The sequence below is a fragment of the Neophocaena asiaeorientalis genome, unplaced genomic scaffold (assembly GCF_003031525.2).
Source record: "Neophocaena asiaeorientalis asiaeorientalis breed wild unplaced genomic scaffold, Neophocaena_asiaeorientalis_V1.1 scaffold178, whole genome shotgun sequence".
Lineage (NCBI taxonomy): Eukaryota > Metazoa > Chordata > Mammalia > Artiodactyla > Phocoenidae > Neophocaena > Neophocaena asiaeorientalis.
Genome location: NW_020172371.1, coordinates 449,441 through 460,540, shown reverse-complemented (window position 1 = coordinate 460,540; position 11,100 = coordinate 449,441). Strand labels below are relative to the sequence as shown.

The window sequence follows — 11,100 nt, the reverse complement described above, 5'->3', positions numbered from 1 at the left end:
GGTACGCGGGCCCCTCACTGTTGTGGCCTCTCCCGTTACGGAGCACAGGCTCCGGATGCGCAGGCTCAGCGGCCATGGCTCACGGGCCCAGCCGCTCTGCGGCATGTGGGATCTTCCTGGACCGGGGCACGAACCCACGTCCCCTGCATTGGCAGGCCGACTCTCAACCACTGCGCCACCAGGGAAGCCCTCTGTGATTCTTAAAGAAGGTTTATACTAGTACTCGGTGGATGAAACTGTCCTAGGAAAGTAACAAGAAGATATCACACAGAATTAATAATCAAAAAGGGTGGGGAAAAGGATCACCAAATAAACCATCAAGTAGATAACTCATAAGTGTTCAAAGTCTGAAGCCTAGTTATTTAGAAGACTGCCCCTTCTTTGTCTTAGATGCATAGATTAAACTACTTTGTATTGACAGTTTACTGTTAAACTTTTAAAAGCTAATCTTTATCCCCTTTGTCAAACTATTGGATTATTTCTACTGGTATTTGAGGGTATTGAAGTCCCCCTGAATCAATGACTTTGTCTATATTAAAATAGCTGTTCCACAAATCATAATTTTATCTCCACAAATCATAATTTTATCTTCACTATAATTTGGGAAGCTAAATAAAAAACTATTGTCTTAAGAAATCATTATTTAAAAATAATGTTGCTCTGTAAATTACTTAGCCAATTCTTCAAATTTCCACCAACTCTACTTATGTATGTTAACATTAGAGAAGTGGCTACTGCTCTTCTTATACTGATTTTCTTATTACATGGCTGATTAAGTAGATGTTTAACTGGCTTCTTAAAATTTGTTTGATTATCATCCTAAAGAAAGGATTATAATACATGCAAGCAATGAATAGCTTCAGTTGACTGGTTCCCATTGCATGTTCATTCCTTCTAACTTATTCTATAGTATTTTCTATTACGTCTTCACTTTTAATAATTATTTTATTTGCTTTTAGGTGTGTCCTGAGAATTTTTACTTACTGTACAAACGTGCTTCTGAGTGCTATGTGATATAGCTAAATTTAAAAAAGTAATTATGAAAAGTTATATTGAAGTATAATTAATTAAGGATCATGGAAAGCAAAATCAGATTTTGAGCAGTTTATTATTTTGGTTTAGAATTATAGAAATTATGTACATTACCTTTTCATGTGATTTTTTTTTTCTGATCACGTGAACTCTAATTTGAGGAGCATCATGTTAATCTCTAGCTTGTTATAACTAATCAGGTAGTTCTCTCAACCCTTAAAATCTATCCATTCTTTCTTTTCTGCTTGCTTTACTAATGACTTCCCTATCCTCTCCCAAAACATCTTACTTCTTCCATCTTTTGGTTTGGTTGATGTACGTGAAATGTGAATACAGACGGAGACCTTTATGTTATAGAGCATCATTCAGTGAAAAACTCTTCCAGAGGACCAGAACAGCAGGACGTGCATCAAGGTATCTAGAGTTTGTGGACGCCTTAAGTATTAAGGGGCCAGGTTGATGCAGCTGAATTATATAGAATTATATAGTCTTTTACTTAAAACTCAGTACTGGTACCTGGATTGGGGAAGTGTCTTAATAATCTAGAAGAGGTATTTAGATAAAACAGACACTCATTTTAACTTTGAGTATCACAGAGTAAAATATTAAATATCAATTATACACAAAATTTTTCATAGGAGAATTTTCAAGTACATAAAATATATTTTATAGGTAAGTAGATCTCAACTTTTGTTCTTTCTGCTCCAATATGACTTATACACATAAATAATCACAACACTAGTGAGTATGGTATGGGGAGAATTCAGAATTTACTGCAGTGAAGGGCACTGTAGTTTGACCTCCCCTTCCCAGGGAATAATTCTGACATTGCCCCCCAGGATATTTCACACTACTATATCTCCTTTTTAAATTAAGATTTTTTTTCCCTTTCAGTTTTATTGAGATACAGTTGACATACAGCATTGTATAAGTTTAAGGTGTTTGGTATAATGATTTGACTTACATACATCATGAAGTGATTATCACAAGCAGTTTAGTGAACATCCATCATCTCATATAGATACAGAACTAAAGAAATAGAAAAAAATTTTTTCCTTGTGAAGAGAACTCTTAGGATTTACTTCCTTTTTTAAAAATCACTCTTTAATGATGTAATTTTTCCTCATAGTCTTAGATAATTTATTATCTAAATTCTTCTGCATTTGGGGATTCAGTACAATTTTAGTGCCTGCCCACACAAAGGTGTCAGTAATCTCGAAATTGTTTGGTGCAAAGCTACACTGCTTTGCTTGTGATAGTTGACCTTTGCCCCTCACTGGGACTTCTTCCTGGTGAGGCTCTACTAGATCTAAGCTAGTGAGGAAACTGGGGTAATGGAAATTGGTTTCTTTATGTTAACCATCTTTCTGGAATTACCCACTTATATTTATTTCATTATGTGTTTTAATAGTTAATATGTAGCTTTAATTTGGAATTTCTTTTCTCCTGTGTATTCTTTTGATAGTTGACATCTGATGATATTATTTTGAATAAAAGGCAGATATTCTACTCCTTATAAAACTAAACTTAAAATTGAAAATTAAGATAACATTTATATCTATAGTAAGGGTAAACATTAAGAACTCTTAAATATGTTACTTATATTAAAGAAAGATAGTTAATAATTCATTACTTTTGACTTTGAGATTAACACTTAGAATTACATAAAATTATGGACAAATAGTTCTCTCATACAGTGGTTTATCATTCTTTATTTTTCTTTTGTTTTTTGGTTTTCTTCGAATACTGTTTCATTTGGTTATTAAAAGTTTAATAAACTTGTGGAGTTTTTTTTTAAAGAATTGAACTTTAGCACTGGCTTTGCATTTTGAATTAAGTTTTATTGGCATTAGGCAAAATGATATTACATCAGCATGATCCTGTCATTTGCTATCCTGGGAAAACTAAATCAGTTGTGATGGTACCTAAACAATCTGCATCTCTTTATCTTCTGTCTCAGCCAAAAGTTAGATATGCACAGGGAAATAGCATGGCTTGAAGATATCCAAGCCTTGAGAAAGGGTTTATAAGAGAAGATGCATGGAAGAGTTGGTGAACTTCATTCCTCCATAATAGCCAGTGCGCTTATGAGCATCTGATCTAAATAACATTTAAATATTGTTTTCTAGCAAAGATCTTCATGGACCAGATGCAGTTATTTATGGACATCTTTTATATCATGTATATACACTATTCTCTTTAATATACTATGGAATTAATGTGTTGATTTACTTCTAGGATTCTTAATCATTCAACTTCTGTCACAAGAAACAAGCCAAAACAAACTGTGGAATGCGAAAAGAGGTATAAAAATATCTTAGTACTTATAGTTAATATTTTATAATGAAAGTTGATCCTTTAACAGTAATGTTCCTATATGTGGGCTTTAATTGAATAATTGATATCAATTTAATATAACTAGATAATTTAAAGAAGAAATGGGCTTTTTTTTTAAAGAAATGTGTTATACAGCACAGGTTTAATTGACTTTTGATTTAAACAAATCCAAAAATGCTGATTTGATCTTTTTGTACTCATACCTGCATTTTGTCTTGATGACAGATTCATTTATCCGTTTAGCAAACATGTATTGTATTACTGTTACTGTCAAGAATAATGTGTTTCTTCATCATTGATTGCGTTTATTCTCTATGTATTGTTCACTTTTTTTTAATTAATTTTTATTGGAGTATGGTTGCTTTACACTGTTGTTTTAGCCTCCAAGGCACAACAAAATGAATCAGCCATACACATACAGATATCCCCTCCCTTTTGGACTTCCCTTCCATTTAGGTTACCTCAGTGCATTAGGTAGAGTTCCCTGTACTCTACAGTATGTTCCCATCAGTTGTCTATTTTATACATAGTATCAATAATGTATATTTGTCAATCCCAGTCTCTCAATTCCTCCCACCCCACCCCTTTCCCCCTGGGTGTCCATACATTTGTTCTCTATGTCTGTGTCTCTATTTCTGCTTTGCAAATAAGATCATCTATACCATATTTCTAGACTCCACATATATGCGTTGCTATACTGTCTTTGCTTTTCTCTTTCTAGCTTCACTCTGTATGACACTCTCTAGGTCCATCCATGTCTCTACAAATGATCCAATTTTATTCCTTTTTATGGCTGAGTAATATTCCATTGTATATATGTATGACATCTTTATTCATTCATCTGTCGATGGGCATTTAAGTTGCATCCATGACGTGGCTATTGTAAATAGTGTTTCAATGAACAATGGGGTGCATGTGTCTTTTTGAATTATGGTTTTCTCTGGGTATGCCCAGGAGTGGGATTGCTGGATCATATGGTAGTTCTATTTTTAGTCTTTTAAAGAACATCCATACTGTTCACCATAGTGGCTGGCTGTAACAATTTACATTCCCACCAACAGTGCAAGAGGATTCCCTTTTCTCCACACCCTCTCCAGCATTTACTGTAGATTTTTTGATCATGGCCATTCTGACTGGTATGAGGTGATACCTCATTGTAGTTTTGATTTGCATTTCTCTAATGATTAGTGATGTTGAGCATCCTTTCATGTGTTGGTTGGCAATCTGTATATCTTCCTTGGAGAAATGTCTGTTCAGGTCTTCTGCCCATTTTGGGATTGGGTTGTTTGTTTTTTTGATATTGAGCTGCATGAGCTGCTTGTATATTTTGGAGATTAATCCTTTGTCAGTTGCTTCATTTGCTAATATTTTCTCCCATTCTGAGGGTTGTCTTTTGGTCTTGTTTATGGTTTCCTTTGCTGTGCAAAAGCTTTGAAGTTTCATTAGGTCCCGTTTATTTTTGTTCTTATTTCCATTTCTCTAGGAGGTGGGTCAAAAAGGATCTTGCTGTGCTGTGATTTATGTCATAGAGTGTTCTGCCTACGTTTTCCTCTAAGAGTTTTATAGTGTCTGGCCTTACATTTAGGACTTTAATCCATTTTGAATTTATTTTTGTGTATGGTGTTAGAGAGTGTTCTAATTTCATTCTTTTACATGTACCTGTCCAGTTTTCCCAGCACCACTTATTGAAGAGGCTGTCTTTTCTCCATGCTATATTCTTGCCTCCTTTATCAAAAATAAGGTGACCTTATGTGCATGGGTTTATCTGTGGGCTTTCTATCCTGTTCCATTGATCTGTATTTCCATTTTTGTGCCAGTACCATACTATCTTAATTACTATAGCTTTGTAGGATAGTCTGAAGTCCAGGAGCCTGATTCCTGCAGCTCCATTTTTCTTTCTCGATATTGCTTTGGCTGTTTGGCGTATTTTGTGGCTCCAATACAAATTGTTATTCCTAGGTATTTTATTCTTTTTGTTGCAGTGGTAAATGGGATTGTTTCCTTAATTTCTCTTTCTGTTCTTTGTTGTTAGTGTATAGGAATGCAAGAGATTTCTGTTTATTAATTTTGTATCCTGCAACTTTACCAAATTCATTGATTAACTCTAGTTTTCTTGTGGCATCTTTAGGATTTTCTGTGTATGGTATTATGTCATCTGCAGTGACAGTTTTACTTCTTCTTTTCCAATTTGGATTCCTTTTATTTCTTTTTCTCTGATTGCCATGTCTAGGACTTCCAAAACTGTTGAATAATAGTGGGAAGAGTTGACATCCTTGCCTTGTTCCTGATCTTAGAGGAAATGCTTTCAGTTTTTCACCATTGAGAATAATGTTTGCTGTGGGTTTGTCATATATGGCCTTTATTATGTTGAGGTAGGTTCCCTCTATGCCCACTTTCTGGAGAGTTTTTATCTTAAATGGGTGTTGAATTTTGTCAAAAGCTTTTTCTGCATCTATTGAGATGATCATATGGTTTTATTCTTTAATTTTTTAATATGGTGTATCACACTGATTGATTTTCATATATTGAAGAATCCTTCCATCCCTGGAATAAATCCCACTTGATCATGGTGTATGATCCTTTTAATGTGTTGTTGGATTCTGTTTGCAAGTGTTTTGTGGAGGATTTTTGCGCCTGTGTTCATCAGTGATATTGGCCTGTAGTTTTCTTTTTTGTGTGATATATTTGTCTGGTTTTGGTATCAGGGTGATGGTAGCCTTGTAGAATGAGTTTGGGAGTGTTCCACCCTCTGCAGTTTTTTGGAAGAGTTTGAGAAGGATAGGTGTTCACTGTTCTCTAGATGTTTGATAAAATTCACCTGTGAAACCATGGTCCTGGACTTTTGTTTGTTGGAAGATTTTTAACCACAGTTTCAATTTCATTACTTGTGATTGGTCTGTTCATATTTTCTATTTCTTCTTGGTTCAGTCTTGGAAGGTTGTACTTTTCTAAGAATTTTTCCATTTCCTTCAGGTTGTCCATTTTGTTGGCATATAGTTGCTTGTAGGACTCTCTTACGATCATTTGTATTTCTGTGGTGTCAGTTGTAACTTCTCCGTTTTCATTTCCACTTTTACTGATTTGAGTCCTCTCCCTTTTTTTCTTAATGAATCTGGCTAAAGATTTATCAATTTTGTTTAAAGAAGAACCAGCTCAAAGAACCAGCTTTTAGTTTTATTGATCTTTGCTATTATTTTCTTCATTTCTGTTTCTTTTTTTTCTCCTCTGATGTTTATGATTTCTCTCCTTCTACTAACTTTGGATTTTGTTTGTTCTTTCTATAGTTGCTTTTGGTGTAAGGTTAGGTTGTTTATTTGAGACTTTTCTCATTTCTTGAGGTAGGATTGTATTGCTCTAAACTACCCTCTTAGAACTGCTTTTGTTGTATCCCATCGGTTTTGGGTCATTTTTATTTCCTTTCAGTCGGGTTTTATTAAATTCTTCTATATGAATATGTAGTCTAATCCACATATATGAATTCCAGAGAACTAGAAGACATCAAAAGTTTCTATTTATTCTTTTTGGTGGTTTGAAAATTTGCATCAGACTCAACTCCTGAGTCATTCTTCTGGAAGTAAAAAAGTCCAAGGCTAGGGCGTAGGTACAGAAGAACACACAGAGAGAATTAACATTTGTTGAATGCTTGTTAATATGTATACCGTTTTTAGTGCTTTAGATGTATGATGTAATTTAATCCTCATAATAACTCTATGAAAGAAAATAACTCTATGAGTTATTGTTACTATTGTCATCCCCATTTTATAGGTGAGAAACTGAGGCTCAGAAATTACCTTAGCTTGTTCAAGGTCACACAGCTAGTAAATGGTACAGTGAGGATTTAAAACCAGGTTGTCTGGCTCCAGAACCCCAAGTCTTAATATATGGCAACAAGAGCACTTTGCTTGCTCCAGATGCATACATTTCACTGATATGTTTTCCTAACTACCTCACAGTCTAAACTGAACTTACTTTTCCCAAATCTGTTTATTCTCTTGTAGAGTTTGCCTGAGTGAATGTGCCACTATTTATATAGTCAACTTTGGAATAATTGGAAATTCCTTTCTCTTATGCACCCTTCCCAATCTGTTCAGTCACAGAAAACTATAGCGTCTTAACATTATTTGCATCTGTCCCAATCTCTCCATTCCTATTACGGTTGTGTTGGTTCAGCCCCCGTCTTTTCCACCTGGATCACTGCAACAGGCCACAGACATATCTCCTTTCTTGAATTTGGCCTACCTTTAAATCTGTTTTCTGTACTGGTGGTGTAAGAGTGATGGTTCTAAAACACAAGCCTGACTATGTGACTCCCATTTATTATCTTCTAATAGTTCTTTCTAACTTTTAGGATAAAGCTTAAAATGTTTGGCTTAACCCACAAGATTGAAGTGAATTTCTGCCTAGCTGGAGAGCCTCATCCAATGTACTGTTCCACTGGCACCTTTTCTGGCTAGGAATAGTAGTACTCCTTTCTTTATTACAAAATAGTTTCACATCTCTGTGTTCTATATCCTGGTATCTCTGCTGGGATTACCCTTTCTTCTTCCATTTTTCACTTAGGCTTTTAGAATTCGGTTCAGGCATAAGATAACTTTTCATACCCAAGTCTAGAAACATTCATCTCTGTCAAATTTCATTTAACTGGATTTAACCCACTCTCTCCCTTTTTGAATACTGATTCTTTATCTTACATATTCTGTTGTCCTTGAACTTTCTGTTATTACCTTCTTTCTCAGTTCCTTTCATTTCTGTCTTAAGCTTTCTCACCAGGTTTATAACATTCTCTTGAGAAAGCCCCAGCTACCCAAACTTCAAAACTGTGATATTCAATCCTGGCCTTTTTTTTTTTTTTTTTACAGAATTATTTCTTCCACTTTTCTCATTTTCAGAACAATCACCAATTTCTTCTTTAAAAAAAATGAAAAATCTTTTAGTTTTTTCCTGATTATAAGAATAATGTAGCTTTATTGTTAAAAACAATAGGAAAATTTTATCACAAAGAAAAAATAAATATCATCTATTATCCTACTCCCCAGAGATGAGAAGTCTTAATATTTTGGTATTTTCCCCTTTAAACCAATTTTCTATATATGTGCATGAACATTTGCATGTACATGTGTGTATGTATGTACATACACATACACACTGCAGAGTTGTATTACCTGTTACCTACTCAGCACCTCCACTTGGATGTATAATAGGCATATGAAACTTAACTTTCCAAAATAACACTCTTAATCTTTCTCTTTGTACCTCTAAACTTGCTCTTCCTGCCTTTTTCCCCATTTCAGAAAATGTCAACTCCATCTTTCTAGTTGCTCAGCTCAAAAACCTCAGAGTCATCCTTAACTTGTAATTTTCTTTCACACCCCATAACTAATCCTTTAGCAGATCTTGTTGACTCTGCCTTCAAAATATGCCCAGAATCTAATCATGTCTTACCACCTCCATGCCTACCACCCTAGCTCTAGCAATCTCTTACTTCAGTTATAACAGCCTGGTAACAGGTCTCCTTTCTGCCCTTGCTTTCCTTTAGTCTGTTTTCAAAAAAATATATCAGATTGGTATTTTAAAAATGTAAGTCAGATCATGTCATTCTTCAGAATTCTCTAATGACCTCCCATTTCATTCAGAGTAAAAACTAGAGTCCTTTAAGGACTTGTGAACCTCTACATCATTTGGCTCCCTACTGTATTCCTCTTGCTATGCTCTTCCTGCTGTTTAGCTCTTCTCTAGTTATACTGGCCTCCTTGCTGACTCCCAATACTCCAAGCATTTCCCACCCCTTCAAAGCTTTTGCCTCTGCCTGGAGTGATTTCCTCTCAGATAACCATATGGCTTATTCCCCTGTCTTCACATTTCTGCTCAGATTTCACTTCATCAGCAAGGGATTACCTGAACAACTTATATAAAAGAGCATGTCTCCTCCACTCCTTTGTCCCTTTTCCCAGACCCTGCTTTATTTTTCTCCACAGAACTTAATTCCATCTGACATTGTAAATATATACTTTTTTACCATCTGACATTCTCAATATATACTTCTTTATTTATTCATTTCTTGTCTTTACCACCCCAGCACCACCTGGGTGCACTACAATGTTGCTTTTATCAGTTATTAAGAGAAGACTATTTGAAATCTCCAACACTAATTGTGGATTTGTCTTTCTCTTTAAAGTTCTTTCATTTTTCCTTCATATATTCTGAAGCTGTTATTAGATGCATAAATGTTTAGGATTGTAATGTCCTTTTGGTGAATTTACACCTTTGTCATTATAAAATGACTTTTTAAATATTCTTGGTTATATTCTTTGCTCTGAAGTGTACTTTTTTGATATTATATAGTCACCTCAGCTTTCTTTTGATTAGTGTTAACATGATATATCTTTCTTCTTCCTTTTATTTTTAACCTATTTGTGTCTTTATGGAGAAAGTGGGTTTCTTGTTGTTAGCATATGGTAGTATCTTCCTTTTCTATCAAATCTGACAATCTGACTTTTAATTGTGGTGTTAAGATTGTTAATATTTAATTGGAACTATTGGCATTCATGGATTTAAATCTACTGTATTATTGTGTGTTTAATTTTTACCTTATCCATTCTTTGTAGCCATCTTTCCTCTTTTTCTCCTGTCTTTAGAATTAAATTTTAAAATTCCTATTTATCTCCTTTGTGGGCTTATTTAGCTACAACTTGTTGTTATGTTAGTGATTGTTTTAGGGTTTAAAGTATAATATTTAGCTTATCACAGTCTACCTTCAAGTGCTATTATGTCATTTTATATGTCCTATAAGAACCTTACAAGAGTATACTTCTGTTTCTTCCCTCCTGGCCTTTGTGATATTGTTGCCATACATTTTACTTCTGTGTTACATATTACATTGTTATTCTGGCTCTAAATAGTCAATTGTTTCTTTAAAGAGATTTAAATAATCCGAATAATGTCTTTTATCTTTACCCCTTTAGTTACCATCTCCAGTGCCCTTTGTTCCTTTGTATAGCTCTGTATTTCCATGTATATCATTTTCCTTCTACCTGAAAGAGATATTTTAACATTACTTTTACTGCTGGTCTGATGTTGAATCCTTTAAGTTTCTGTAATGTTTAAAAAAGTCTTTGGGGTTCCCTGGCGATCCAGTGGTTAGGACTTGGCGCTTTCACTGCTGTGGCCCTGGGTTCAATCCCTGGTCAGAGAACTCAGATCCCACAAGCTGTGCAGCACAGCCAAAATTTAAAAAAAAGTCTTTATTTCACCTTCATATTTGAAAGATATCTTTGCTAGTATAAAATTCTAGGTTGATACTTTTGTTTTCTTTTGGTACCTTAAAGAGGTTTTTTTACTGTCTTCTGGATTGCGTTGTTTCCTGTGAGAACTCTGTTGTCAGTATTCGTTTCACTGGACCTATTGTGTCTTTTTTCTCTGGCCGCTTTTTACATTTTCTCTTTATCATTTGCTTTTAATTTGATTATGATGTATATTGTTGTAGTTTTCTTCATATTTCTTTTGCTTGGAGTTCATTGAGCTTCTCAAGTTTGTGGGTTTATTGTTTTCATGAAATTTGAAAATTTGTGGTCTTTATTTATCTTTAAATATCTTTTCTGTCACCTGAGTTATATTATTCTGGAACCCCAATTATATGTATATTAGGCCACTTGAAGTTTCATACAGATCATCTAAAGAAATTATTATTATTCTTTTAGTTTTTGGTAATTATTTTAATATAATAAATATCCT

The 11,100-nt window shown here is 34.4% G+C and overlaps 1 protein-coding gene across 1 annotated transcript in view; it reads left to right on the top strand.

Moving 5' to 3' along the window:
- The window catches only part of LRCH2 (leucine rich repeats and calponin homology domain containing 2), an 84,290-nt gene that overhangs the window by 49,069 nt on the left and 24,121 nt on the right, over window positions 1-11,100 (top strand). The window contains exon 12 of the mRNA XM_024731895.1: window positions 3,271-3,336. Within this exon, the coding sequence (XP_024587663.1) occupies window positions 3,271-3,336 (66 nt within the window). The remainder of the gene's footprint in view (window positions 1-3,270; window positions 3,337-11,100) is intronic.